Source organism: Temnothorax nylanderi, unplaced genomic scaffold, assembly GCF_030848795.1.
Source record: "Temnothorax nylanderi isolate EJ_2023f unplaced genomic scaffold, tnyl_v1.0 TNYL_tig0034_pilon, whole genome shotgun sequence".
NCBI lineage: Eukaryota > Metazoa > Arthropoda > Insecta > Hymenoptera > Formicidae > Temnothorax > Temnothorax nylanderi.
This window is the reverse complement of record NW_027249096.1, coordinates 168,728-196,410: the sequence shown is the minus strand read 5'-3', so window position 1 is coordinate 196,410 and position 27,683 is coordinate 168,728. Positions and strand designations below refer to the sequence as shown.

The window sequence follows — 27,683 nt, the reverse complement described above, 5'->3', positions numbered from 1 at the left end:
AACAGCAGTGGCGGTATCGATTTAACTTGTTGCACGTGTAAATAAAGATAAGTAATCCGATGTCACGTTTGGCCGCTTCTAACGTAGTTCACGTTGAATTACGAGACAGTGTATTATCGGGAAATTGAAATTGCCATAATAAGCATGTTTCTCTGGAGAAAGTAGAGAATAAGTACGCTATATAGGCTGATATAACTGCATTTTAATATCACAAATAAAAAATAATTATATAGTTGAGCTAGTGATTTCGATTTCGATGTCAGGAAGTAAAAATACTTATGAACGTAAATGACATTACGCGCGAACCGTGTAATGGTTGCTTTTACTTTAACATTACTTCGTAATTATTGTATTAATACAAATGAATATTTGTGAATAAATACGAGAGGCGATTATACCGAATTTTCACAGTAATATCCGCCTTGCTCCACTTCTCTGAAGCATCTTGGCATTCTTGGCTTACTTTACCGTGTAATTGGGCTGTAAATAATTAAATGTGATAGAGCATAAAGCGCGCCGTTCCGATTGATTCTTTCCCCTCAAAACGTGAGAACGCTTTTCTCCGCACGCTTGACAGAACAAAATGTCGTACTATATAAGTACGTTACCATCGTGCAAACGCGCTTTCGGATATCTCTCCATCTTACATTCTTCTTTCTAAATGAATGAAATAATAGTGTTTCAAGTACGCTATTTTGTCTCACTTAGCATCTGATCTGCAAGTATAAATAATCCATTCATTTGTTTTATATGCTTTTAGAAAGAATTCATTGTCTCACATGTATTTCTTCTGCTAAAGTGAAACAAACAAGTGAAGATTGTACGGAAAGAACGATGTATGTGAGAGTATATTAAACTTTAAAGGTTTGACCGCTTGTATTATTAGTTCCACTATTGTCATTAATTTCTATATTTGTGAGGAAATAAGCATTCTAAGAAAAGTCAGGTAGTGATCCTTTCTTATTATTAAAAGACGTTTCCTTTCATGCTATATTTAACAATGTCAAATGCGGAGGAAACAACAGCGCGGCAGCTGTGTTTTGTGCCTTTTTAATTAGATCATGGACAAAGTGAAAGTACGTTCGTTATTCTAGATCAGTCGGTCTACTCTAGTTACCATGACAATCGTTGGGATTGCTCGTTGCAGGACGACTAATCCTGCGACTTTGTTGACATTACCTTGCATGCGAACAAACGACGCAAAATAAATGGTGGGGAATTGTAGTATAAACTTTATTTCGAGAGAAATGAGCGCATACGGAGGAACTTTTATAGGAAAATTCGGAGGCAACTCTTTCGGATTTAAGGAGGGTTTCAGTGAGATACATAAAATTACAAAACTTTACACAAAGTTTTATTAACCGATATCTTACAACATGCGACAGCGCGGCTACGCGATTAGTTAGTGTCTGTATGCGTTTCGTGTATGTCCTTTGCTTAAAGCATAGCATAAAATATACTCTTCGTAGCACCTTAAATAGAGATATAAGTTAGTAGACGGTCGTTAAGATTAAGAGAAATGATTTGAGCAGATGTACGTGTGGATTCCCCCCTCGCGGAATCCTCCTTCAGCAATGCGGGCAACGTATCATACCGAAAATGTCACACTTGGCGCACTTTAAGGCAACGAATTCCACGGTGAACTCGTTACGATGTACGGATCTCTTGCTGCCGTGACAGATGGGACATAGCAGCCGCTGGAATCCGCCGCAGTAGGTACAAACGGCGCATGCATCCTTGCACTGAAACGCAAACGTTGAATTAAGCGCATTATAAAACTAATGATAACTAATTGTTCGTTGCAGCAGTTAGTACAGATTTTAGCGCAGTGGCTTCTAGAGAAGCACCACACGGTGGTTGTTCGCCGGGAAATTTTTCACTGGCGTATTAGAGTAGTGTATCATACGGATCCATTCGTCTGTTTGTGCTCGTATGAAAAATAAATCAGCAAATAGCGACCGTGATCTGATTCATTGAATTGGAAGCTAAACTGCAACCGTATCTTCCTTTACCGCATGCTTACAAATTACGTTGACTTTTGCTAATATATAAATCCGATTATATAAAATGGAAGTGATCTGAGCTTGTGGTAAAATAGATTAAAAGTATCCTTAACTAATTTTAAGTTTATCTTCGCTGTGGCGAAGAGAACTTTATTCCCAAGGAATTCAAATTCAAATCATAGTTGTCATAAAGTTGCTTCTATTGTGAACTATAATTCCAGACATACATTGCTCCAGGCGTATATAATATTAAAAAACAAGGCAAATACTTTGTAGAGCATCATTTCCTATTAGATGAGTTTTCTTAATTATCTTTCTTTAAAGTCTTCTATGAAGTATATATTAAATTTACATATTAAACTTGGAAATACTGATATGGTTTCATAATATAAATTTTAGCAATAAATTGGATAAATTTGTGACAACGATGTTTGGACAGACCTTCCATCGAACCTTATTTGACGTTACGAAACTAGTTTTCACTTTCACTTTTACTTGTTACTAACGAGTCTAATACCTGAAATGTAAATCGACTTTATAGAGTACGTAACGAGTTTGGAATAATGACTGCCTCATGTGTGAATATCAAACTTGTATCTAAATATCCACTAAGCGCGGTGCATTTGAGACTGACATATATATAGAAAAAAAAAGAAACTAATTTGTGCTATATAAATTGATTAACGTATCATTAATCCTTTCACTTGCTTATAATATGTATTAATATAAATTTAGTTTCAAAATTTAGAAATTGTATTGTATTGTTAATACTTTGCGTATTTAAAAATATTTTATTTTGTCAACTTTCGATACACATACACCCTAATTTGAATCTTTTATGATCTTATTGCTACATTATACACAAAATTATATTGTATAAAAAATTAATTTATATTAATAAAATAAAATAAATTATGTAAATAAAATTATTACATATGGATATGAATTCGAAGAGTGTATACGTGCAAGATATATGATTGGTATGCGACACAGAAATAACAATGGCCGCATAGATGTAAACGACCTTTAGTTGCAGCAAGGTAAACCTGAATTGCACGACAAAATTTATGATCACGATGGAAAAAGAGGTGGGCGGTTAGACGGAAAGAGAAAGAACGAGAGAGAGAGAGAGAGAGAGAGAGAGAGAAAGAGAGAAGCACGTATTTCAGATAAAAGTGAAAGGACCGTACAACCTTGCGTTCACAACTACTTGTCTTGTTTGTACGTTTCATCACAGTCCGAGCTGTTCTCCCTGTCTACCTTAGATAGCTGATTCTGCGTGGAAATAAACGTGTCGCGGGCGTATTACGCGACCATGCGAATCATTCGAATCCCGATGATAGTCCTACGCGTAAAAAATCCCGGGTAGAAAGAAATATCGAATCTTGTTCGTTCCCGTTCTGAATATCAGTTATTTTTATTACTTACTTGGAAGCTTCGAATCTAAAATACATAAGCTAAAAATATTGTCTTGTTACATAAAGTTGTTTCATAAAGTTATGGAATGCTATTTTCTCCAATGATGATGTAATTAATTCGAGTCTAGAATTGTTACGAAGGTATATAATTAGACTTCGATAATATTACGTATACATTTGACGTCAGAAACTAAGAATTCAATGAGTAATTTAAATTTAAAATGTAGGCGGAAGTTATTGTACAACATTTCTCCGCTTCGAACGGTTTTAACTCGATACGCCAAGTTTACGAAACATCACGCGAGTTTATTAACTATAATGCGCGTTACGGCTTCTAGTTATTAAAATTAGTGTAATTTCTTATGCAGTCGTGCGGATTTGAAATTGTCACAACGTATAAGAAGAATGCACTTAGCATGTTGAGAGCAATGTCAATCGATAAACTCCGACGAGAGATTACTAATTCCACGCTTTCGCCGGACGAATTTAACACGACACCCGTGTTAAAGTACACCTCGGGGGCAAAGAGGATATTACGGATATGCGCTAGGATTTTCTATCATGCTCGACAAAATCAGCTTACCTGGTAAGGTTCCAGTATGCGGCGCAGTTCTCCCGACTCGTTAAGTCGTTCGACGGTGTCGACACCCTGTAACGAGGAAAAAAAATTGTGAAACGCAGGCATTTAATAGCACGACATTTAAACCGAGTTCGAGTTGTTCGACGCTTTCTTTCCGCCTCGTTCATTTCGTCTGTCGCTAACACTAACGACTACGCCATAAACAGAAATTCTCGCCGGTATGTCGCATGCGCGTACGTCAAAAGCTCTCTGTCGAACAGACGGAAATCGCGGTGCGTGTTTCGAGAGAGACGCGGCGATGTAACATTCTTGGTCTGTCGTCGAGGAATGCGGCAGAATAGCGAAAGAATTTTATTGTGAATTTTATTCCCTTCCCCCGGTGTTCCTCGCGTATATAATACGGCTATGCGCAGCCACGCGGTAATGGCCGTATCATACATTTTCATGCCGCTGTTAATGAGGCTTTTAATGAAGGCACGCGATAACTAGTTTACAAGTTTGACGCGCCGCTGATTTATTCAAGAAGGAAATTTCGCTCTTTCGTCCCGAAAGATTATCTTTCCAACTATTGAACATCCTAGGAGTCAGTTAATTGTATCACGACACACGTATTTTAGGGAATAATTTTTAATTAGGTAGAATGTGTGTATTACGCGTTTGTAAATACGAGTGAGTGAAACGATGCGACATTTCAAAGATGCTTGTCAGTGCGCATCTTGTAATCTCGTGTCTGATGTAACGTAATAGGGAGTTTTATTGCGATTGTAGTTACGACGATGTACTCCTTTCACTACGTGCCGTGTAAACTGTCAAAAGATGTCGTACGAAGATGTGGGCAAGGGTGAGGAAGCGAGAGCGAGATAATATACAAATTGATGGCAAATGGACGACGACAGGAACATTTCGAAGGATGTTTCGTTGACTTTCGGCACCGATCGGTTATTTCGTACGAGATAATTGCATGACGCGGTCGCATTGGAATGCAGTTCGGGTAGCTTTACGTGTATACGTACACTTGTGTGCTAGACACCAGCAACCGTAAGACGGTGTAACGCAGGCAATCGCACCTCGCGTTCTCTCCGCCGGCCTTGGATCAAATAGCTTGACATTTCACTTACGCATATATCTGTTCTCTCAACTATCGGTTGCTGGAAGTAACTCTTGAGAAACGGATACCACGGACGGAGGCGGAGAGAGAGAGAGAGAGAGAGAGAGAGAGAGAGAGAGAGAGAGAGAGAGAGAGAGAGAGAGAGAGAGAGAGAGAGAGAGAAAATCAAATAACAGCATGATCGTGTGTGTGTGACTCTTAAAGCTAAAAGCATGCTGTTTATCCAGTATTTTTTTTATTAGAAAGACTGATATTATAATAAGTTAATAAGTTTTCGAGAAGAATTCCTGAAGGAGAAAACTCTGATACAAGTACTTAACATTTTCATATATTTAATTAAAAAGACAGACATATATCTCTAATTATTATCTCTAATTAAGAAAATTATTTAAATAATATAATCAAGAATATCGTGTACGTCAAATAGATAAATTTTTATTTGCAAAAGCTCTCTGTTTAATTCTTTATATTGAATAATTTACAGTTTCAAGTTTTTGTTATAAAAACTCCTTCTACACGCTGTACAGAATTCTATTTCAGCATATCCTAAAACCACACTGGAGATATGAGCAATTGACATTTTTATCGTGTATATTCATAATTTGATCGAAATATATCGCTGACTTCATCACCTCGGAAAAAGTGCGCGAATATAGCTGAAGCTCATGATTACGAAGATCTTTACCGCATCGCAATAAAAGCGACATGCTCTTTTATGGAGGTATATAAAGGCATCTTGCGTCGCACATGATACAAACTTGTATTACCTCCTTCGTGAATGAGAGCAATTACGAACTATATACAATGGGAACAACACATATGCTCGCGGTCGTTCCCAAGTGCTGTAATATTTAAGTGACCGCTGCGGTAATGATTGTTTGTTGTAGCTAATTCCTAATAGCTTATTCTCGATTAAGTAATCTTTCAATTGTGACTCCAGTATCTAATTAGACGAATAATTATTACAAATTATAATCTAGTTATGTGAATCATATTTCTTTTCAAAATAAATATTTATTAAAATCAGCAGAATATATCGGCGATTAAGACATAAAAAATTACGAAAACTTGTATTTTTGACGAAGAACCGGTGCATTATACAAGGAATTCGATATTTCGTACGTTAAATAACTTTTTGTTGTCGTCTCTAACTTTTCTATTTCATTTTCTTCCATGTTTCAATAACAATTCTACTGGAGATGCAACGTAAGAAGATCTGTGTAACACGACACTCTAGAACACCTGAGAATTGTATGCTGAAACAGAATACTTTGCTATCTTCGCTATCGCATCTTGTCATGGTATATGCGAGAGTATAGTTCCGAAGATATGTATGATAGGATTTCTTTAAAATAAAATATTTCTCATTTACTTCTCTTCGTTCAGTCATTCTTCGTATTATTCGTATGGTAGCTAACCGTTGCATTTTATATATGCTTCGTTTTTTATTAATTAAGTACGGAAATAATAATTTCTATTATATGACAAATTTAAGTGTACTGTCCCCGTTATTGACTCCATTTGTTCGCATTGTGTCCGCAGAACAGATGCAATTTAAAATTAAATTTTCGTTCGTACATTTATCGAATTTTCGCTCGACAGTTATCTTTGACATTTCACGTCATTCATCTCCCGACTTTCTCGATGTCGAATATCCCGTGTTGCATAATGCGTCATCGGCCTTGTACAAATTCTTCATAAAACGTAAGAGGATGGATTCGAAAGGATCATAGAGTATACGAATGCTAGTATGCGCAATATAACTTTTCTTATTAGAAGTTATTTTATCTGTGAAAGGGCTGAGAGACAGCGAGATCGATACTGCCGCTAAGAAGAAAATAACTTAGTTGACGAATGTCAAACGCAGATGACGGAACGTTCAACGCAACGCCAGCTGCTCACGTTTTATTATGTAATCTTTTGTATAAAGCGTTTACGTCCCGAATATTTAATTTTAAAATATAATTACGAAACACAATTTTCGATCTAAATCATACATCTTATTAGTGAAAATACTGCAGTAAATGATCAATTAATGCTGATATAATGCGCATTAATGTTCCATTTTCCAATTATGATTTTGTAAATGTAAATATAAGTATTTTTAAATCATAACGTTTTCAAAGCTACGACTCATAGCTTCATGCAATGGATTTATTAAATTATTTGCCCAACTTTCGATAACATCTTTCCATATTAATTCCTACCTCAATTAACACTTCTAAATCGAAATCAAGTTCTATCTTCATTTCCGGTTTGATTAAATTGTTTAAAAAATTATGCCTGTTAATTATTTCTAATCAAATATCTTTATTAAAGCATATTTTTTTTCGAATACTTCTTCAATTTTTTTTTATACTAATACTTTCCTTCCATTACTCACAACTTTTTCAATAATTTTGAGTTAAAAATGCATACATACCCCAATATATTGTCCATCGACGAAGAGCTGTGGCAATGTTACGAATTCTGAATCGGTTCGTTCCTTTAGTTCGCTCTGTAATTCTGTGTCGCGGAATAAATCTGCTTCGTCGTACTTGACCATGTTCGTCCACAACATTTGCTTCATCTTCATACAATTGGTAAAGGTTTCTCTAACAATGCCCAGCGATGTTGTGTAAAGCACCACTTTGCCCTTTTCTCTTTCCACGTAAGCCTGAAATGGGACGTGGTACGTTGTCAAAGAGGTTGTAATAGGATTTCAAACAATTCTTATTGTTAGATTAGACCAAATATTAAAATTCTATCCCAGATTGAGATCTTTACGATAGTAAGATGATTACTTCTGTTACCTCACACTATGACATATTTCAGTATATGATTTATTAATATACAATGTACATATATTTTTCGTCGATGTACATATAATAGCTATAAAATGTGTGTCATAAAACAATCAAATATTGTTATTTCATCAATTTCCGGAAGACAACTGAGCTTCTCTGTTATAAATAGGTAATATCGCTCATCGTAACGATATTGTGCACGAGTTTCATATGCTGTTGACACTTTTATACGTACTAATAACCGAGATACTTCCTATTAAAAGCGTTATCCGCCAATGGTTAATGACTTCTCGAACTCATTCCCTGAACTCATTCCCTCATTGCTTTATTTTCAATAAATGCCATCGTATTTTGCAGATAGCAGTAACTTTAGTTACTGACCTATAATTTTAAATGTTGACTCGTACGATGATATCATAAGCGACAGAATGATAATAACATTGATGAATTAATAAAGTTCCGAAACTAATGATAAACGCGAGACGTTTAACCTTTCCCTTTATCTACGATCGATTCTTGAATAAGCACGGGGTGACATTTTTTGTACAGAATAAAGAGACCTCTCTTTATGGTTCGGCGATTCAATCACAAATCGCTCGAACTTCGATTCTTGTTCAACAATGCATGCATTCATTGGCTGTTTCTTTACAATCGATTTCATTGGCACGTGCACAACTATATTGGACTATGTGCATCAGTATGCTTGTACGGTTTACAAGAAAAGTTACCACCTGTATTATTTATTATTGTACTATTTTTTAATATTTATGACAGCACAAAATGTAATATCGTCGAGTTAGTTAGATTTGCAATTAAAAATGTAATACTGTGCGTATTAGAATTTCACTCATAAAAACCGCATTTCCGCAATGATTAAGTTAAATCGTCATTCACGTAAAAAAAATGTCACGTTCAAAATGACATAACGTATAAGTTTTCGTATATCAGAGGCGACTGCAATCTTCGCAATAATCTAGCTGCCTTTTGAATTGCCTGCTTCTTGTGCGCGCGTGTGTGTATAATACCTAATATACTTTTCCAACTAAATTATGTAATGTCGTTTAGGTAGTCCTCTCTCGAGATAGACGAAGATGGAGAAGGAGATAGCGGTAAATGGCAGGCGAGATAGAGAAAGGAAGGGGAAATGATTATGTTAAATTAGCTTTCACCGCGCAAAAGTGGCAAGGTAATTCAGTGTCGCGCGTAATGCCGACAACAATTCTTCATCTACAAAGCACTTTACCTAATTGCCATTTTTGGTATTTGCACACACAATGCACGATTAGTAAAGTCATGCAAATATGAAAATATTCACGTCATTTAGTATTATCAAATATTATATAGAATCGATGCATTGTAATAATACGTGTTGTTTATGATTTTGACTGTAACTTGTACGAGTATATAAAATAAATTATATCGTATATGTATATATAAAAATAATCGTCTATCTTCATTAATGTTATCGTTCTCGCAAAAATTGCAAACTGCCATTTATTGCGCGTATAAAAGCGTAACAAATAAAATGTCCTCGAGCTGTTAGAAAAATATTTGTTATCAGTATCACGTCACAAATGTCCTTTTGCAGCGCGATTGAAACCTTTTACATTTATTTATTGGAAATCTCACTTTCATATACGTGACTGAAATGTCATTACAATTTTCCAAACTGTTTTTACAGTGAGATAGCTTTATGTGAAAACATCAATATGGTTGTGAATTTACCGAATTGCAGTAGTTCGTAACGTTCGCTGCGATATGAAGAAGAGTTTACACACGCAATGATTAGTGGCGCCAACTGACTGGCATTTATTGGCGCCAGAAACCGACTGGCACACAAGTGTTTACACAGGGAGCTTTCCAGCAAGCGACACAAGTCGACACAAGTGTCGTTTTGTCTTTGTTACTCATTGCCAAAAAAGAAAGACAGAACGACGTTTCTGTCGACTTGTGTCGCTTGCTGGAAAGCTCCCACAGTGATGCTATTGGCGTATAATGGAAAATATTTAACATTTATTAATTAAATGACACAGTAAATGACAGCAAGCATATATCCTCAAATTTTGAGGTTTGGCCAATAAACCGCCAGTAAACGCCACATTACTAGCGCCAGTATGTATCAAGTGTTTACACTTGCATTTTTACTGGCGCTAGTCGATTGGCGCCACTAATCATTGCGTGTGTAAAATTTTCGCTGCGATATATGACCATTCCATGCGCGCATATGCGGAGCGATCGCGTTCGATCAGCATTATAGATCACCACGTGCTTGCCCGACACGACTGCTAATGAACGTACTTCAATGGGGAAACCGGACTCGTCATACCAGGTGCATGATCAGCACCATAAAAGCACATTATCATTGTGGAGGTATGCACGGCTAAGATCTCGGCTAACCATTACTAATTTTTTGCTAACCTACTTGTTCCTACCCGTTCGATACCCGTTACCCTGTACGCAAATGACACGTATAGTAATTGCCTTCGATCATAATTGTATATCATCTTAAAAAAGGCAGAGCCAATACAGCCACGTACACGCGAGCCAGATGGCCTAACAAAGTGCCGTGCTTCGCATCATAAGCTATAAACTACTGGGAAGCAAACTTTTTGCTCATATGTGTGTGTGTGTGTGTGTGTGTGTGTGTGTGTGTGTGTGTGTGTGTGTGTGTGTGTGTGTGTGTGTGTGTGTGTGTGTGTGTGCGGGTGCGGGTGCGCGCGCGCGCATTCTCGTACATTCCGAATATTAAATTAAAGCTATAATTAGAACTTATCACCGCTCAGAAAGAAATAAATTATGTACATATAATGAATTATAAAATCACAAATATATGTACATATATCAGTAAATGTTCTCCTCATCTATTAGAATTAATGCCGTTTTACAAAGCAAAATGTTAAGTGGACGATGTGACGTGCGTATTTCATTGGTAATTGCCGTGCACGTACCAACTCGAATCCCTATTGAATGCTTTTCAAAAAGTGAAGGCACGAATTGTAGTGACCTCAACTCAACGTGTCCTTTCTCTGATGACTATCAATGTCGCTGTACTGGATTTCATTTCCACACGTGAAAATATTTGATAAGGTCATCTATTTTCGTGCTCTGTTCAGAAGTGTAGAAGATTGTATTACTTATCCTCCTTGGTTTAAATCACAAAGTACAAATATAAAGTATTGCTGGTTCTCAATTATATCTTTATCTACTAGTAATTATGATCTTATTATCTTGTTATAAAGATGATTGGTCGTCAGTCACGGGCGTTTTAACGTTTTAACATTTTTCAGTCTACATGTGGAGTTTGAAGAAAGCACAGCTTTTCTTACATGACCTACGAGAAAGGGACGCTTGCAAGAAAATAATTTATCCATCATAGTCTCCATCATGGTTTCTTGTAGGACGTGTGAAGCCGGCGCGGATCATACGACGTGAATAACTTTTTGCACGTCGCGATGATCCCACACAACATTATTCACGCTCCGTGATTCTTACGATCCAATAGAGATCTCTTCGGACAGTGCGGCATGACATAAAAGGCATGTTCCTGGCTTGCAAAATTGCATTGTATGGTATATTAGAATAGAATGTATATGAAAACGAAAGTTGTTAAAACTATTAATGATACTATCAATCATTTCTATAATTGGATTGTCTAGAACATTTGTGCCGCATCTTGAGAAGTTGCTTGCCGAACTTAAAAAAATTTTAAGTATATGAAATCGTCGAATAATTAAAGATAGCATGAGGTTATGCAACAAAACGTGCATAAATATAAAAAAATATATATCTATATGTAACATTGCTTTTGTACGTTATTAAAAAATTGTTACTTCAATTTTTTAATGACATATCAATACAATATCTGTTAACAAATAAATTATTTTGCAAAAAATACACATTTTTCTTTAATTTATTAAACTCTTTCTACTTTCCCTCTTATAATTTTACCTTGGTTTTCTCTTGTATTAATCTTGATACGTATCTTTTTTTAACATCTTTGATCACTGATCGGATGTAAATTAATCAACCCTTTTCATAATCTATAACTCTCAGAGTTCTCTTTCTGCTTTATCAAGTAATTAATTTCTACAGAGGAGAAATGTATAGCTTTCATTTTTATTTTAGCTTTAAAACTGATTTAAACTGTATCAATCATGTACATGTTTCTCATATAATTAATTAAACGTCAATATACTGTAAAATATAATGCAAGCGTATAATTATAATATACGTGTAGCACTGGTAATTTAATGAGTCTGAATTTCATGGCGATATAATACAACGGCAGCGCCGGCAGCTCGGTACGCGTACTCAAATACAAGATAATTTCACGAGTGTTTAATGAAAGTTGCACCTGGCTGTACGTGTTACATACGAAACGACGGTACGCTTTGAACTAGCGATTAATTGAGGTAGAATAACTCTAGCTGGTAATGCAGACAAATCGAGGCGCCAAAGAGACGATTTCTCCGTAACTGGGATAATGTTACGAGAGAACAGGTCGCCCACTGACCGGAATTTAGTGTGTTAACACTTTGCTGGCAGAACGCGTAAAACTGCGCTTTAGGGCATAACGTAAGTTAATTATTATTTGTATCTGTTAATATGTAAAACCTCTCCTTTATATAATTTTTCAAAAATTTGAAAGTATGACAAAAGACAAGTTTACGTACTTTATGAGTTTAAAATATAAAAATTTACATAAATATAAAAGTTTACATACTTTAAAATATAAAATTTAAAGTATAAAAGTTTACATACTTTAAAATACAAAAATTATATTAGCTTTATGAAAGCGTTTTTATTTGCGCGCGCAATTGGATCTTCCCGCTGTTGGCCGAAGTATCAGACCCCGTCTGCGAGGTGTGTTAAGATTTTTTCCCGATAAATGCAGACCGGATAATAAACTCTGCTCGTTAACGCGTGGCAACCTGCATCACGGACTAGAAATACGCATTACGAGGGGTGGTTAAACGAGCGTGAAATTAAGTTAACGAAGTTAACGAAGTCTCACGGCGGCGTCAAAATACTGATATATAAATATGCGATACGAGACGTTTATTTTTCCCCATCTATTTAACATCCTCAGCTGTTTAACGTAAACATTTTCAGGTAATTGTCAGGCGTATTTTATGTCGGCGAATTCAAGCCGATCATCTAATCCGTATACTTATACCTGTCATATCAATGCGGCTCAGCACCAGTGACATAATGACGACAGTGAGCGGCTAACGATTGCGGCGCAATCATTAGCCGGTTTAGTACCGATTCAATTCCTAGAGTGGGAGGCGTAATCGCGTAATGGAAGTCCGCTGCATGTATACTCAGCTATTTCTATAATAATGATCTCTAAGTGCGCGATACGACTTTCACGGCGCACTCGTACGAGAATGAGATTCGAGCTCTCGGAATCGGAGTCGAGAAGAAAGGGATATAACGGAAAGGGATACAAAACGAGTATGTAGAGTGTGCGCTTCATCGATAGGCAACGGAGACGCGGTGCGATCTCCTCAAGTTCTCACGTGCGGTCGCGCGATTGCACAAGACGATTGGCATGCTCGTGGAGACATCGCGATCGGTAATAACGCAACGTTCGAGTATTGACCACACGTTCGAGGCAAATGTGTAAAAAGGAGAAAGCGCTCGTGCACCTGCACCGCCTAAGCGTATCGCCGCCGGGTATCTGAGGTATATGATCCTGTCGGCGAAAGACAAACACTTTCACGCGTGTGCTTAACGCGCACATAATGGTGTGTCACGCTTGAAACGTACGACTTTGGGCCGCGTTCTATCTTGGGTGTCTCGTACTTTTTCCTTCCACTTTGATTACGTAAGCGCGAGTCTCGCGAGCGGATGGTACGGATAATAAAAGTCACGCGGCTCCGATCGCGGCAGAATGTATGTAACGGCGCGCGTGACTCCGCGCCGGATAAAGAAAGAAATTTTTATCGTTCTTCGCGTTCGGTAGGTATTATTACGTCAACGCGATTTTAGCCCCGTCCTCCCCGCTTCGCATGACACAAGCACCGAAGAAAGAACGGCCTCCCTCGTCGCACGTGTGTGTGTGTGTTACGGCGATTCTGTATCTGCGTCGCCGAGCGTGCTGCATCGCGCGCGGTGATGTCAGGCGAGATCTGACCTTTGTCGGGATAATCGATGCAAATGCGCCGCCGTCCGATGAATGCATTCCGCCAAGTTCCTCTCTTATTAAAGTCTACACGAGCGTGATGTGATTTCACGTGCATTTCCCGCCGAAGCCCGCGGGACGTGCGATCGATGGATCTCTCGCTCAAGAACACATCCGATCAGAAATGCCGCTCCTGCCGCACCGCGGATCACATGCGCGATATCGGCAGGCAATTGGCCATTTCTACGCTCCTCGCAGGCTTGACCTACCTCATACCTCATATGTAACGAAATGTCAATCGCGAATTCATACGCGAGGTTACGTGCGGTTTTGTGCGAGAGTACCGTCACATGTTCCGGTCGATCAATAAATCGAGTAATTGTGGTCGCGAATTGGCCCACAGAGTCGTGAGTTGCGAGAGGCTCGATAAAATTAATGGATTATTCCGAAAATGTAAATCGTGCGAAGCATTACGCCGATATCAGCTGTTATAGGTATCACTCGCCGCTCGCGTTTCTCGTCTCGTCATTTGAAATTAAAAGTCGAGCAATTATACAAACGGAAAGTAAACACGCCGTAGGCAATCGCACGTGGCGAAGAATTTCATTCGAAACAAGCGCTTCAGCTCGTTTAAATACCTACAAAATAGTATACACTGTGAGAATCTGCCATGCTTTTTTCCATCTTACTGAAAAGAATTCCCTTTCTTTTAAATTCTTTCTTGTTTGTATTTTTTTCGCACAGTATTTATACCTTCTCTTTAATTTATGTTAAATTTGTTACTGTCAAACGAAAAGTCATATTCTGCAGAGAATAAAGTTAACAGCTGTTTTACAAGTATGATGAAAAGTTTCTTATATTTGATTCCCACACTTCCGAGCCACGTAATCTATTATATTTTATATTTTAAGTCACATCGAAATATAGAACAGAGTTAGCTATATAATTCCTTTTGATCTCTTAATTGACATTCGCGAATGCAAATTGGAACACGACAAGTCTAGTTGAAGTTTGATTTCCTTGAAATTGAAACTGAAAGCTTTCACTGCCTGTTACGTGCTCAATGTAGAAATACTTGTAATCTCCGTATTAATTTCCGAATCAATTTCCTATTCGCGCACTTCTTACATAATTTTATTATTGAAATCTTATTAATTAACTTGTAGTTTAATCCATACGCATGTTTCTCTTAACAAGTAAATTCTACTCAAACAATTATAGAACGAGCTTTATGAAAAATATTGTAATTTTTAAACAACCGTGTAATAATTTTTATATAAAGAATTAAATTAATAATACAATAATATGAAATAAAATAATATATTAATCTTAAAAGTCGTTCTTCAATTATTCATGAAGAAACTAAGATTTCTCGAAACACGGTTAAAAACAAATGTACCGTCAAAATACACAGAAAAAAAAGAAGTGTTAAATTAAGACTTATATTCTTATATATAAGCAAGAATCTATAATCTTGAAATGAGATATAAATTGCGTTAAACGAAGAAAATTTGTTTGAATGAAGGTATTTATATAGTTTAATAAAGAAAAAAAAGTTGAAATTCTTATAAGAAGATTATAGATTCTTGCTTATATACAAGAATGTAAGTCTTGATTTAACACTTCTTTTTTTCTGTGTAATATATTTAACTATGTATCTACGTATAAGGAATCTTCTCCCATTTCCTGTTTTTCAATTACTCACTATGGAAACGAGATTCTTCAGTTAGTACGTGCTTCTATTTTGAGATACATATAGCTTAATTATGCGTCATCAAACAAAGCGCGTCATTGTGATGAGAAGTCAGCTTTTTACTCATCTCCGATAATAGAATTGCATTACGATTGTATATCGAGAGGCGATAATCGTTTCGCAAGCGTTGGTGGATGCCGCACGTCCATCAGAACGAGGTGTGAATCCGAAGAAGAAAGTGCACTTTCATAAGTACGGTCAATTATTTATGCATGATTGCAACCGCGCGTCCGTCGCAGAAATGTCAACGATCTCATGACTAGAAAGGAGCGTCATATTACCGTGTCGACATTCTCATCGTGAGTACCGCCGCGGTATAGCGCCGATGTTGCGGAAAGCATTTAAGTGATAATCCAAAACAGCATTCCCGCAGATCTTTTCTGACACTGGGACATCGAATTGCGAGGCAGCCCATTGCACACACAGAAATAGCTGTTTTCCGGAGTGCTTCCTTGACAAAAGACTAGCTATTTATATTGCACCTGAATATATTCAGGCAGAAATTACACATGGATTTACACGCGCGCGTGACTTTTAATTAATTAAATGCGGAATCCGTGTACATTCGCGGTTCGGGAATTATTCCTTGGGAATATATGGAAATGGATTGCGGCTCCGGGCTCGCACATTTCATGCAAGGTTGAAAGTGCGGGATTAGAAATTTTTTAAGCCAGAGAAACGGGGCACGTTCTTTTTTTTCACGGTTTAACATACCGTGCACTATTTCTCATATACCATCTCCTGGCAAGAGGAAAATAATGTGTAACTTCGGAATATTAATGTATATTGGGCCAAAGTGACATAAATTGCGGGAAAATATGACATGTTTACGTCCATCTGTGTACCGAGTGTACCGAATGCGAGTGGCATGCGATTCCCGTTACAATTTTTGGAATATTATGGTTTCCGTGAAAGATTTGATAAAACCGGTTTCGATCAAAACGGAGATTCTCCAAATTTTGGGTTACTCGTGTCACGCGTCCGAGCACGCTATATGCAAATGCACACCTGTGCTCTTTCATCATTTGATAACGGTGCATCGGCTACAAATTATAAGGCATCGAGTAACGTTCGTGAACGTAACGAGTAACGTTGATGAAGAACATTTACTGTATTGTTACTGTTCTTCGCTGGACGAAAACACGCGAGGCAAATCATCCAAAGTAGTTCGAGTCATATGGTTGATGAGACTAGAGTACTGCTCTAGATTACTCTTAGGTAGAAATTGTTGTTATCTTTAAAGATTGCGAGAAAAAAAGACGTCATTTTGAATTGGATATGATTACGATTATGGTTGTGGTTATTGTTCCGACTCACTGTGAGTGAGTTTTGTGTGTGCCTCCTTTTTATTTAATCTCAGAGATAGAGGTCACATATTATATGAAAAAGAAAAAAACGCAGCTATATTAATAGTTATATTACGTATATTGTGTAAATCCTATTTATTTTTATAAACTCTCAATCTGTGGAATAATTTATTGTGGAATACTTCCTATTATTTAACAACAATAGCTAATTATATCATCAATAACTTTTTTACATGATATGCTACCTCAAAATTATTATTAATGATCTTAACAGATATTATGTTAATCAGCAAGTTAATTCAAAATATGAAACTATTACGAGATTATTTGTATATACATACGTTGCAAGTATTTGCTTATATAATAACCCTGCACTCGTAAATTCAATATCCGCATTATCTTGTTCACATACAATTTTATGACAATAGCGTAGATCCTATTATTAGTTAATTGAAAAACAAGATGCTAAGTAAAGGACACGCTCACGCCGCACGGTTTCGAATTTCTCGATAAACGTACTGGTCGAGGAAAGAGCTTTTGTAAAAAGTTCAAACATACGTGGGAGGCGAGCAGGGCAGCAGGAGCGTAAATGGAATACGGGACAACATGGATGATGAAAAAACTGCGAAAAAATACAAGAGAAGATGCTTAAATGAATCCAAGAGAAGGCTGAAACTACTCATTGCTGTTGCCGTTGTCGCCGCGGTGGCCTCTTTGACCCGCTTTCTCTTTTCCCACCCGATTTGTCTCGTGGACATGCCTAGCGCGTTTTCTTCAACCGGGAAATTCATGAAGTCGACCTCCCGCCATCTGCTACCGGCAAATCCATCTCTCTCTTGAATACGTGGAATAGCAGGCAGCCTCGTAAAAGCGGAAATCGGTAGATGAAGTAGGTCGTGCGTCTTGAAGCCGTCCGGTGTCGTCGGCATCGCTTCATTAGCAAGGCTAATGCGAGATATATTAGTAATTCAGGTGTACTTACATAAGTCATTTTACGTAGGTCGTTGGAGAACTTTCCGGATGATAGAAATGCGAAAGTATATTTACATAAAGAAAGATGGCAGACGCGCGATTTTCGAAAGACTGTTATCGTTTAGCGGGATGCGACCCGAACATTTCATTGGCAGCACGCGAGACGGAATCTATTGATTAAATTAATTAATTTAATTTCGCGAAGCGTATCAATTATATATTTGATCGACGTATATTGCGCGGCAGAAATCAATTCGCGTAATGGGAGAAGCAGCCCCGAAGATGAAGCCCCGTGCGGTCATCGGGAGACAGATAAAGTCCAATCAATATGATCATGATTTCGCGGGGATAATTTTCGTAATGAGAAAGAAAGAAAGTTGGCCCGCGGAGGCAGATGACGAAGTAGGTCGTACCTGTGCCGCGCGTTTATCATCGATCATTTCACCTTCTTCATACACAGCAGTCGGTCGCTAAGATACCGAACTGGGTTGCGTGCATACACGTGTGAATCAGCTTCATGAAAATTTATAGTAATGCTAAACGAGAGTAATGCTGCTTAACTTGCGATCAGCATGCGTAGACACGTGCGTCGATACCGCGCGCATAAAGCACGAAGCAATGAAGCTACATAGGTTTGATCGGAGAGCAAGATACGTCGAGATTTCGAACGTGGCGATGTGTAACATCGGAGTTTGACGGGAAACGTTGTTAACTATGTTATGAAAACGAAATAATAATTTCGAGAACAATTCGCAATTATTCTTTCATTTTACGAATTACTGTTAATTTATTACTGTGTTCCACTTTCATGAGAAAGTATATTGTATATTCCGAGAAATTCCGGCAAGCTATATTATCGGTTGAATGCGTCCAATATGCTTTTATACGTTATTACGTGTAACAAAACTGGTAATTATGTAACTAGTTACGCACTGATAAAATATGTACGCGAGTATAAGAGAAAGATAATGACTAGTTTTCTTCTAGAAGAAGAAAGTTTTGTTTCTTGTTAAAGTTAGCTAATAAATATGAGATACGTTAGCCGATTTCAATATACACAATTACGTTTCATCAAAATTCATAAACTTCCTTCTTTTGTACCCGGTCTAATGCCTAAATTGCCAATTTAATTGCCATCATAAGTTCCATTGAATTCCGCGCGAAAATAATATTCCCAGATTTAACTTAATTATTTCGCTGCGCCATCAGTTAAGGTTTTATGAAGATTCTTTAATTAAACACGCCGGCAGTAAAACCAGCTACACTCCATAATACGGAGTTTTAAGCGAAGCGTATATCTCTACTCACTAAACAGATTATCTGGCCGTTAAATGTATAACGTTTTAATTATATACTGTTCCATAATATATAATCATTCGTTGAAATGACATGCAATTAATGCGCAAGGTGTGTACACTTCTATATGCAATTATGATATCGACTTGGCAAAAGATTATTTTCTTCATACTAGGTATTAATTATAGATAATAAATATAATACCGCGACAGTAAAACCTATATCGCTTGATATGAGAGCAAGATATTTAAAGTTGTTTTGGGATCAAAAGTGAAATAAATTATGTGCAGATATATGCATTTTTTATTTGAATACGCATTTGAAGCGAATTTCTTCGATTTATTGAGGAATTCTGATTAAAGTCGTCTCACGAATTTCAGCCAACATGACGAGACAAATATTACGTATATTTCGTTCTAAGAAATGGCTGTAGCAGTTTCAGATACGGCCGGGTTATGTCAGACATTTTACTGTACTAGAAACTGCTTTGAACTGTTAATTATACGGAAGTAGAGCTGTCATTTCCTATTGCACATTGTTTCCTTTTGAAACTAGCTAAATAGCCTAATAATAATCAAGAGTCACAGCATTTATCGTGAAAGCGTAATCGAAATTCGCAAGATTTCAAGATCGCCACCCTATGATGTAAACAATGACGAAGTTCTCAGACTCAGAAGTAATTTCGCATGATATTCCGACATTTGCAATTCCGACTGTTTGTCCCAACCGCAAGAATTCTATTATGCAGAGAAAGCGTTAAGCAATAGAAGAAAATTGTCGCAGGGCGAATATCTGCTATAAACATGCTTACCATAAATGAAATTTATGTTGCATTTTCGTAAAAATGATAGTTATATGTGTATATAAAATATATATTTTTGGAAAAATATTTCTTGTATGAAAGAGAATAATCAAATTACGTAAAAATACATTAACTTTGAATAATATAGTATTCGAATAATAATCCAATATAACGAAATATATAATATAACACATTTATCAAATATATTTATAAAAACAATCAAATTAATAATTAATTAGTGATCTTCTAATAAAACTGTATTAAAAACGTCAACAATTATATTTAAAGCTCTACACATACAGAAAAAAAGAGGTATCAAATCAACACTGATATACTTGTATATACGCAAGAATATATAATCTTGAAATGAGATTATATTGCATTAAACGAAGAAAACTTGTTTGAATAAAGTTATTTATATAGTTAAACAAAGTTTTATATAGTTTAATCAAGAAAAAAACTTGAAATAAAAAGTTGAAATTCTTATAAGAAAATTATATATATTCTTACGTATATTAGTGTTAATTTGACACTTCTTTTTTCTTCTGTGTACATATATCAAATTGTTTCTGTTAATCAATTAAGATGTCTCTATCAAAATCAATAATAGCAGAAAATAAAAAAATGTTAGGATGTCTTTATGTGATACTATACAGGCAAGATGTACCGAGTATCGTGAAGAATCTGAGTGCCTTCGTGTGCAATGAGGAAGCGAGCAACGACGAATGTAGGGCACGCTCTGCACGGTGGTTTACCCGGAGCGATGTTTATGATTTCAGGTCGAAGTCTTGGTACACCTACTTAATTTCTTTTTTTTATGTGAAATCAAGTTTCTTACACTGGTCAGTGGCGCGGTCTGCGAAATCACGCATAACATTTCGATGTCGTAAATTGCGGTTACCTGACTGCCGCGGTTGATATATCGATCACATAAAAAAAATCTATTGGCATACAGCGGCTTTCCATAGCGATCAATCAAATCGTTATCCGAGCTTGAAGCGAACATTCCGAAAGTGCAAGTGTTACTTTCGGTCACTAATTTCAGAGAATGCGCTACGCTACATAAAGCGTACCAACCACCATCGCGACTGGCTATATTTTCCTTATTCACAAAATTCAATTTTTCATTCATTTATTGTTGGTTTTAAACATCGATTTATGTGAACATTTATACATTTGCAATAAATTACACAGAAAAAAAAGCGTTAAATCAAGACTTATATTCTTGTATATAAGCAAGCAAGAATTTATAATCTTCTTATAAGAATTTCAACTTTTTATTTCAACTTTTTTTTCTTGATTAAACCATATAAGTACCTTCATTCAAATAAGTTTTCATCGCGTTTAATATCTTCGCAATTTATATCGCATTTCAAGATTATAGATTCTTGCTTATATACAAAAATATAAGTAAATAATTGATTTAACACTTCTTTTTTTCTGTGTAGAAATAAGTAAAAATATTTATTATTGGATACATTAAAAGATAGCGTTTGACATAAGATATTCCTAGAAAATTGATTTAACATTGCTAGACGGATTTTTCTGGCAGAGTGCCCGGAGTTATCTGGCTAGTAGTTATCACGACGTGCGATATAGAACGCAGCTCATTAAAATGTCATCATTTGCGTCGCGAGGGTCGATTTTCATGAAGAACGGAGAGATAATCGCACGTTCGCGGTGGACTGCACGTGAAAAGTGCAATCGAGGCGTGGAAGTCTCAAAGGCGGAGATTCAGCCGCGAGGAAGTGCGGGATTACTTCTCAGCCGTTGCCAGCGCATTTGCGTGCAAGCCGAGGTACCCTCGGTCTCTGTAATTTCGCGAAATAGGCCGCGCGGCCGCGCACACACGAGCGAGAGCGGAGCTGGATGGCATAGCGCGGGTGCGCGATAACAAAGAGGAATACAGGCAAGACTAGGAAGAGGCAAGACGTACATGGGGGACGTAACATGGGCTTGTGTTTCGCGGCCGAGGTTTCTCAGTACGTTGCGTACGTCGCGTTTCTCGGTACGTTGCCGTAATATCGTTTTATCGAATCTACCGTTACGTCGATCCGTTCCGCATCGATGGTATGAGCATCGCGTACGCACGACGCTCGCATAGCAACACCGGAAACTTCGCGATAAAGATGCACTAATGTATATATATATTATGCCGCTTGCCATAAATCCATTTCGCGAGATCTTAATAGGGATCTCTCGCTATAGGAACTGAGAGGAATTTAATGTGAAATGCATCGAATAACCGGTAGACAGCAAATAAGCTCATATACGCCACAGGTAAGCCGATTATCGCCGACGAATAAACGTGTTCAGAAACAAGACGATAGTAAATATTTGTCAAAGGACATTGCGGGGAGATTATCATTCACTGCCCGATCTTCTGTGCTGCCTGCGAGCCCCGTCGAGGAACCTGTCTATTGACGTCGCCTTTATTTATTTTATGACAGAGGTATGGAAGCTAGGAGGAGAGTCCCTATAGGGTGACTTCAGATTGGTCATAAAATCCCAATGCACTGCCATGCGAAAAAGATGGAAATAAATCACTTAATTTTTCTTTTCTTTTCTCGCTTCAACAACAAGTCTCGCTTCAACAACAGCTTTACAAACATTCATTATGCAAATGTTGCCGATTCCACCTCATTTACAGGTGGAATAAGACATTTATCTATGCAGTTATAGAACAACAATTTTCTTAAATGTCAATAATTATACGTCAATATATCAATCATACGTCTCGTAATCGATCATTATCAAGGATTACTTGCTTCTTTACGAAGACGCGGTTTACTACGTCCTGCAAGACCAGCAAGACGCGCGATGCGTGGAATGTGCGAATTCGAACGCGCGATATAGTTACCAATTCATGCCATCTGATTCAAAGTGGCGAACGATGGAGGACGTTACGGCTATCTAACTGTAAATCTAACGCTTCGCGCCGACCTGTAGACCATGCGAATCAAGTGCATCCAGCTTGATGCACGGATTTAAGCGCTCAACCCGACGCGGGGCTTGCGCCCGCCGCGGCGCCGCAGCTCGATACCGATTCCGACTCGTCAATACGCACCTCAGGTACTTGCCAGCGCCTGCAAGTACCTGATTTGCATAACAAGTCGACCCATCGTTTACGGGGCTCAGCTCTACTGCCGTGTCGATTGGTCGATATTTTAAGTGCGCGGAGCCGCAAACGCGGAGAGGAATGTTACACAGCCCATAAATAAAACATTATTATTTGTTAGTTACCTTCTTATACGGATAGGTCTAACGTGCATGTATATTCACTGACACGCACATTATTAATACAGTATAACATTTTCTAAATTAATTCCCATCGACAGCCTTCATTGGAAATTTACGCCCTGTTCCTTTAATCTCTATACATTTATACATGTATATACGTTTGAAAACGGATATTACTCTGTAAATTGATTATGCTCTTTAGATTTAAATAATTTAGCTCTTTACTGGAGTATCCCGGAAATAAATCGTGTTTTCTCCTTTTGTCGCTCTGTATATGCGCGAAAACTCGCAAATACGCAGTAAACTAATTTCCACTCTTTGAAGTTAAATTATTAATTTAGCTTTTTATTGAATGAATATTCCTGAAATAGGTCACGTGCCGTTCTTTTTTTTACCATGTTCCGTGCATATGTGAGAACTTACGAATATAAAATTACGCCGCTAACTGATTCGCGCTCTGTGAAATTAAATCTCGCACGAGAGTATCGGAAGCTAAAATTATTCTGTCCTGATTCAAACCTTGGAGGTAGGCGACTGCAGGAATGTTGCGATGCCCGCTCGTACTCTGTTCTTCACACCGCGCACGGTCCCTTTGGCACTTCGTATGGCTTCCTTCTCGTGGATTTTGTAACCGGCGAAACACTCGTCGTTCTCGGCCACCCCGTGTTCGCCGTTCGAGTTCTTATTATTATCATCGCGCAGCTCGTTCACGTGGAAATTGTAGTACCTGTCGTCCTCGTACAGGTATTTGTGACCGGTCGACCGATTCCGAGCGGCATTGACGACCTCCTGCTCTATCCTCTCCTGTTCCCGTTGCTTCCTCTCCTCGTATGTGCACGCTTTAATTACCGGCGACTGGCCGTTCTGCTCGATCGCGGGATCGGGACTCCTCACCCGCGGCGTCGAGGAGGCTTTCGAGAGGGACGACGTTCCGGATGGCGACGGCGAGACGCTGGCCGACGACACCGGCGAGCGTGGCGCGCAACCGAGTTCCGTTATCGAGACCTGATGATGGACGCCGCTCGGTTCCTCGATCGCTTCATTAACGCCGTTCGCCGTTAGCGTGATTCGACCTAATTTCTCAACTACGCCTACCGTTTCCTCAACGTCCTTCGACGTTTCGTGCATTCGATATTCGCTCGCGTCGCCGTTCACCTCGGCACCGTTCAAGGAGTCGCAGCTGATGTTGCTCTCATTGTCGTCGCTGTCGACTTCGGCGCCGCTGCTGGTCAGGCTTCCAGTCCGGTTGTGCGTGCTGTTGGACAGTATCACCGTGCTGGAGTTCTTCTTCTTTGGCAGTGGCGGCGGCGTTCCGTCGAGATCGCTGCAAGTGCCGCTGTCCAAAGTGTCGCTGGGCGAGCATTGTCCGCTTGACATCACCATGCTGCTCAACGGGCTCTGATGATAAGAGTTGTAGTAGAAACAGGCGCTCGAACGGCCGCCACCGAGGGTGGACGAGTTCAGGGTTTCCGCGGTACCGCGATGCACCATGTCTCTGTTGTCGCTCCTGTCGTTGTCCTCCTGGCCACGCTTGTCGCTGTCGTTGCTGTTATTGTTGTTGTTGTTGTTGTTGCGCTCCTGATTGTCGGACTCGGTCGGCGGATCGCCGCTGAAGACACTGATCCTCACACAGCCCTCACCGACACCGGCACTCGCGCAGCGTCGCTCGTTCACCAAGTTTGTCGCACTCACCACCACCGCACCGTCCGAACGTTCGCGCGCGGTACTGTTTTCGATCTCGCGATTCCGGTCGTTCTCGTCCAGGGTCAACCGTACCGTCGATATCACCCTACTGTTCTTGTCGCCATCCGGATTGATCTTGATCTTGACTATGTGCGCGGCCTGCTGATGATGCGCGGGATGCTGCGATTGCTGCCACCGTTGTTGCTGCCGCGACTCGACGACGTTGCTCCGCTCCTCGCAGCCGCCGTTCGCCGATTGCACTTCCGGGATTCTTCTCCCGCAGGTTGTCACGGAATCGGCGGTAGGAGCGCTAACTCCGACAAATACCGTTGCTCCGGGCCCGGTGGCGAGAGGCGGCGTGACGGAAGGGGAAACGGTCCGGATTGACACAGTCTGCCGTGCGGCGGCCTGGCTCGCATCCCGAACCTGTGTCTTCGCAGGTAGTGGCGGCGGCACGGTCATCGTGACGGTCTCATCCATACGTGCATACAAAGTCATCGGCGGGCTCACTCGATAGGCTTCACCTTGACGGAGGAATTTGGAAAGTCAAGGATTAAGTTAAAGCCCCTCTCTTCGCGGGTTTCTCTTTCTCTTTCCTTTCGCGGCCTTCCTCCTCATTACAAGATCGAATCGTATTAATGATAACGCTTATACTGCTCTCGAGGGTACGATAAATTTACACGTATTGATCCAACAGTCGTTAAAGAACTTTAATCGCGCGGATGGGATTTGCTTCCCGAAATGGCCGCGTGCGTTTTAAAAGGGTGCATCTATCGTGAGTTACAGTGATATTAATTCACCACCAAACGCAACGTAGACCGTCCGTCCTGAAACAACTGGCATTTCGGTACAATATAACACTCGATCAAAGTCGAGTGCCGTTGGAACGGACCGCTTTTCATCGACATGTTCGCGAGCACGTTCGCTCACTCGTGCTCATAGGGTATACATTGAAGCATTGAACTAATATTATTTCTTCGATATTGCCAATTTAAACAGTTAACTAGAAAAATTAATATATACCTTTAACCGACTCTCTTCGAATCGCAGACTTCACATGGAGTAATTAAATCATATAGAATTAATTTAGCAAATTTTAATTGGTGCTACTACGTATCGGTGAGGTTTCCACGATTTTCAGGCTTTCGGCGAAATTAAAACTGTTTTTATTCGATCGCAGTAGATCACGTTGCGCTGCAATTATTGCGAAGGGGATACTACGCAAAAAAATATATATTTTATTCGTTAATTAATTTGTATGCTGAATTGCTGAGATTCACAATGTCTGCGTGCACAGACAAGCACCGATCACTCCGCGAAATTGCCCAAATTTCAGCAATCGACTGTGACTCGTCGATCGCGTTCTAGGTCCATCGCGCGCAAGGACGATCGAGACGGGAGACGGGAGAGCCTGACGAATTGCGCCGACGCTCGAATCAGGTCGATCGGCCGAGCAACATGAGGCCCCGCGGCTCCGTTCGTCGAGAAAACGTTAGCACCTTGCGCACACCTGTGGCCATGCGAGATCGCCGGACTACCTGCCGCGCGCGCGAAAGAGAGAGAGACCGAGATGGAACGTACGGGACTGGCACACGCGCAAAAAGAGAAAGAGAAAATCGTCCGTGAGTTGAAGAGGAGAGGGAGACCGGATCGCGACCGGGACCGTGGAGAAGAAGATATAGCACCACTTACAGACCGCATATGTGTATCAAGAGCGGCGCATAGTAAAACTCGATTGCACTCGACTCAAACGTTAAAGCCGATGACGACGACAACGATCAACGACGGGCGATCGTTCACAGCACGGAACGTCAGTAACTGTACTGAGTGCCGCTGACACTCACTCATGCAGTTTCGCGGTCCGGGTGGGGACTGAAGTCGGGCCCCGGGATCATGGGCACAGCGAAAGCCGGGAGTGGGAAAACCGTCTACGAAGGTGTGCGGAGCCGGTAAGGAAGGGGAGGGGAGAGAAAGGCGAGAACCGTGGAAGGTGGAAGGACGAGAACGTCGAGAACGGGTTCTGTTCTCGTCGAGTCGGCCCGTAGTCGCCAGACAGGTACCTGCGGACCTGCCTGGTCTAAGTGGTGGTCGTGGCGTCCTCTACCGAGCCACCCGCCGGATCGGCCATCCGGTTCCTTATTTAAATACCTGACTCTTTACCGTTCACCGCCTTTCACGTGGACAAGCCGTTTCGCGGCGCGTAGGTGTGCGTGCGCGCACGATCGTCGGTGTGCACCTGCCGAAATTTCACCGCCCGTCACCGCCGATGTTGCAGAATGCGCCTCCTCTCCTCTCCCGGACCGTTTTCGCCGTAACCCGCGCACGCCTGTACCCTGTAGTGAATGGCCGTGTGAATGGAAAGTGCGGTCGCCCGCCGTCCACGCTTAATATCTACCAAACATCTCTTCACGGATAATCGATAATTTAACAATGTTGCAATATTCATTGTGCGTAGGCACCGATGGTAAATCGGCGATGGTTGTGAATAAAAAAAATATTGAAAGCTTGGTTGATTTTACGATAACATTTAATGTTGCCGACTATTTGAACTGTAGCCAATAGTCCTCTCATTTCCTTATCATTTAGCATAAATGCGTCTTGCTGGTCT

The 27,683-nt window shown here is 39.5% G+C and overlaps 1 protein-coding gene and 1 long non-coding RNA gene across 3 annotated transcripts; one reads left to right on the top strand and one right to left on the bottom strand.

Moving 5' to 3' along the window:
- Positions 1-1,332: 1,332 nt before the first annotated feature.
- LOC139770889 (uncharacterized) lies at positions 1,333-26,901 on the bottom strand. Of its 2 annotated transcripts, none has more exons than XM_071703142.1 (5): positions 26,768-26,901; positions 23,912-25,599; positions 7,532-7,765; positions 4,005-4,070; positions 1,333-1,742 (listed from the first exon to the last, which is right to left on the bottom strand). In XM_071703142.1, exons 2-5 carry the CDS (start codon positions 25,571-25,573, stop codon positions 1,569-1,571), a joined length of 2,136 nt encoding a protein of 711 aa, XP_071559243.1. In that variant the 5' UTR covers positions 25,574-25,599; positions 26,768-26,901; the 3' UTR covers positions 1,333-1,568. The 2 variants fall into 2 exon arrangements, with proteins under 2 accessions (XP_071559243.1, XP_071559244.1); XM_071703143.1 differs by having other exon boundaries at positions 26,772-26,882.
- On the top strand, positions 15,838-19,643 carry LOC139770888 (uncharacterized). Its single transcript, XR_011717843.1, has 2 exons — positions 15,838-16,074; positions 16,149-19,643. It is a non-coding gene; the product is annotated as an uncharacterized lncRNA (long non-coding RNA).
- Positions 26,902-27,683: the final 782 nt, after the last annotated feature.

Excerpts from the sequence above, each read along its gene's own strand:
- LOC139770889 (XM_071703142.1), bottom strand. The coding sequence starts at position 25,573 with ATGACTTTGTATGCACGTATGGATGAGACCGTCACGATGACCGTGCCG. Across the intron at positions 7,766-23,911 it reads TGCAGTCGCCTACCTCCAAG|GCTTACGTGGAAAGAGAAAA; the intron begins GTTTGAATCAGG and ends GTCCCATTTCAG. Across the intron at positions 4,071-7,531 it reads TCGATGGACAATATATTGGG|GGTGTCGACACCGTCGAACG; the intron begins GTATGTATGCAT and ends TCCTCGTTACAG.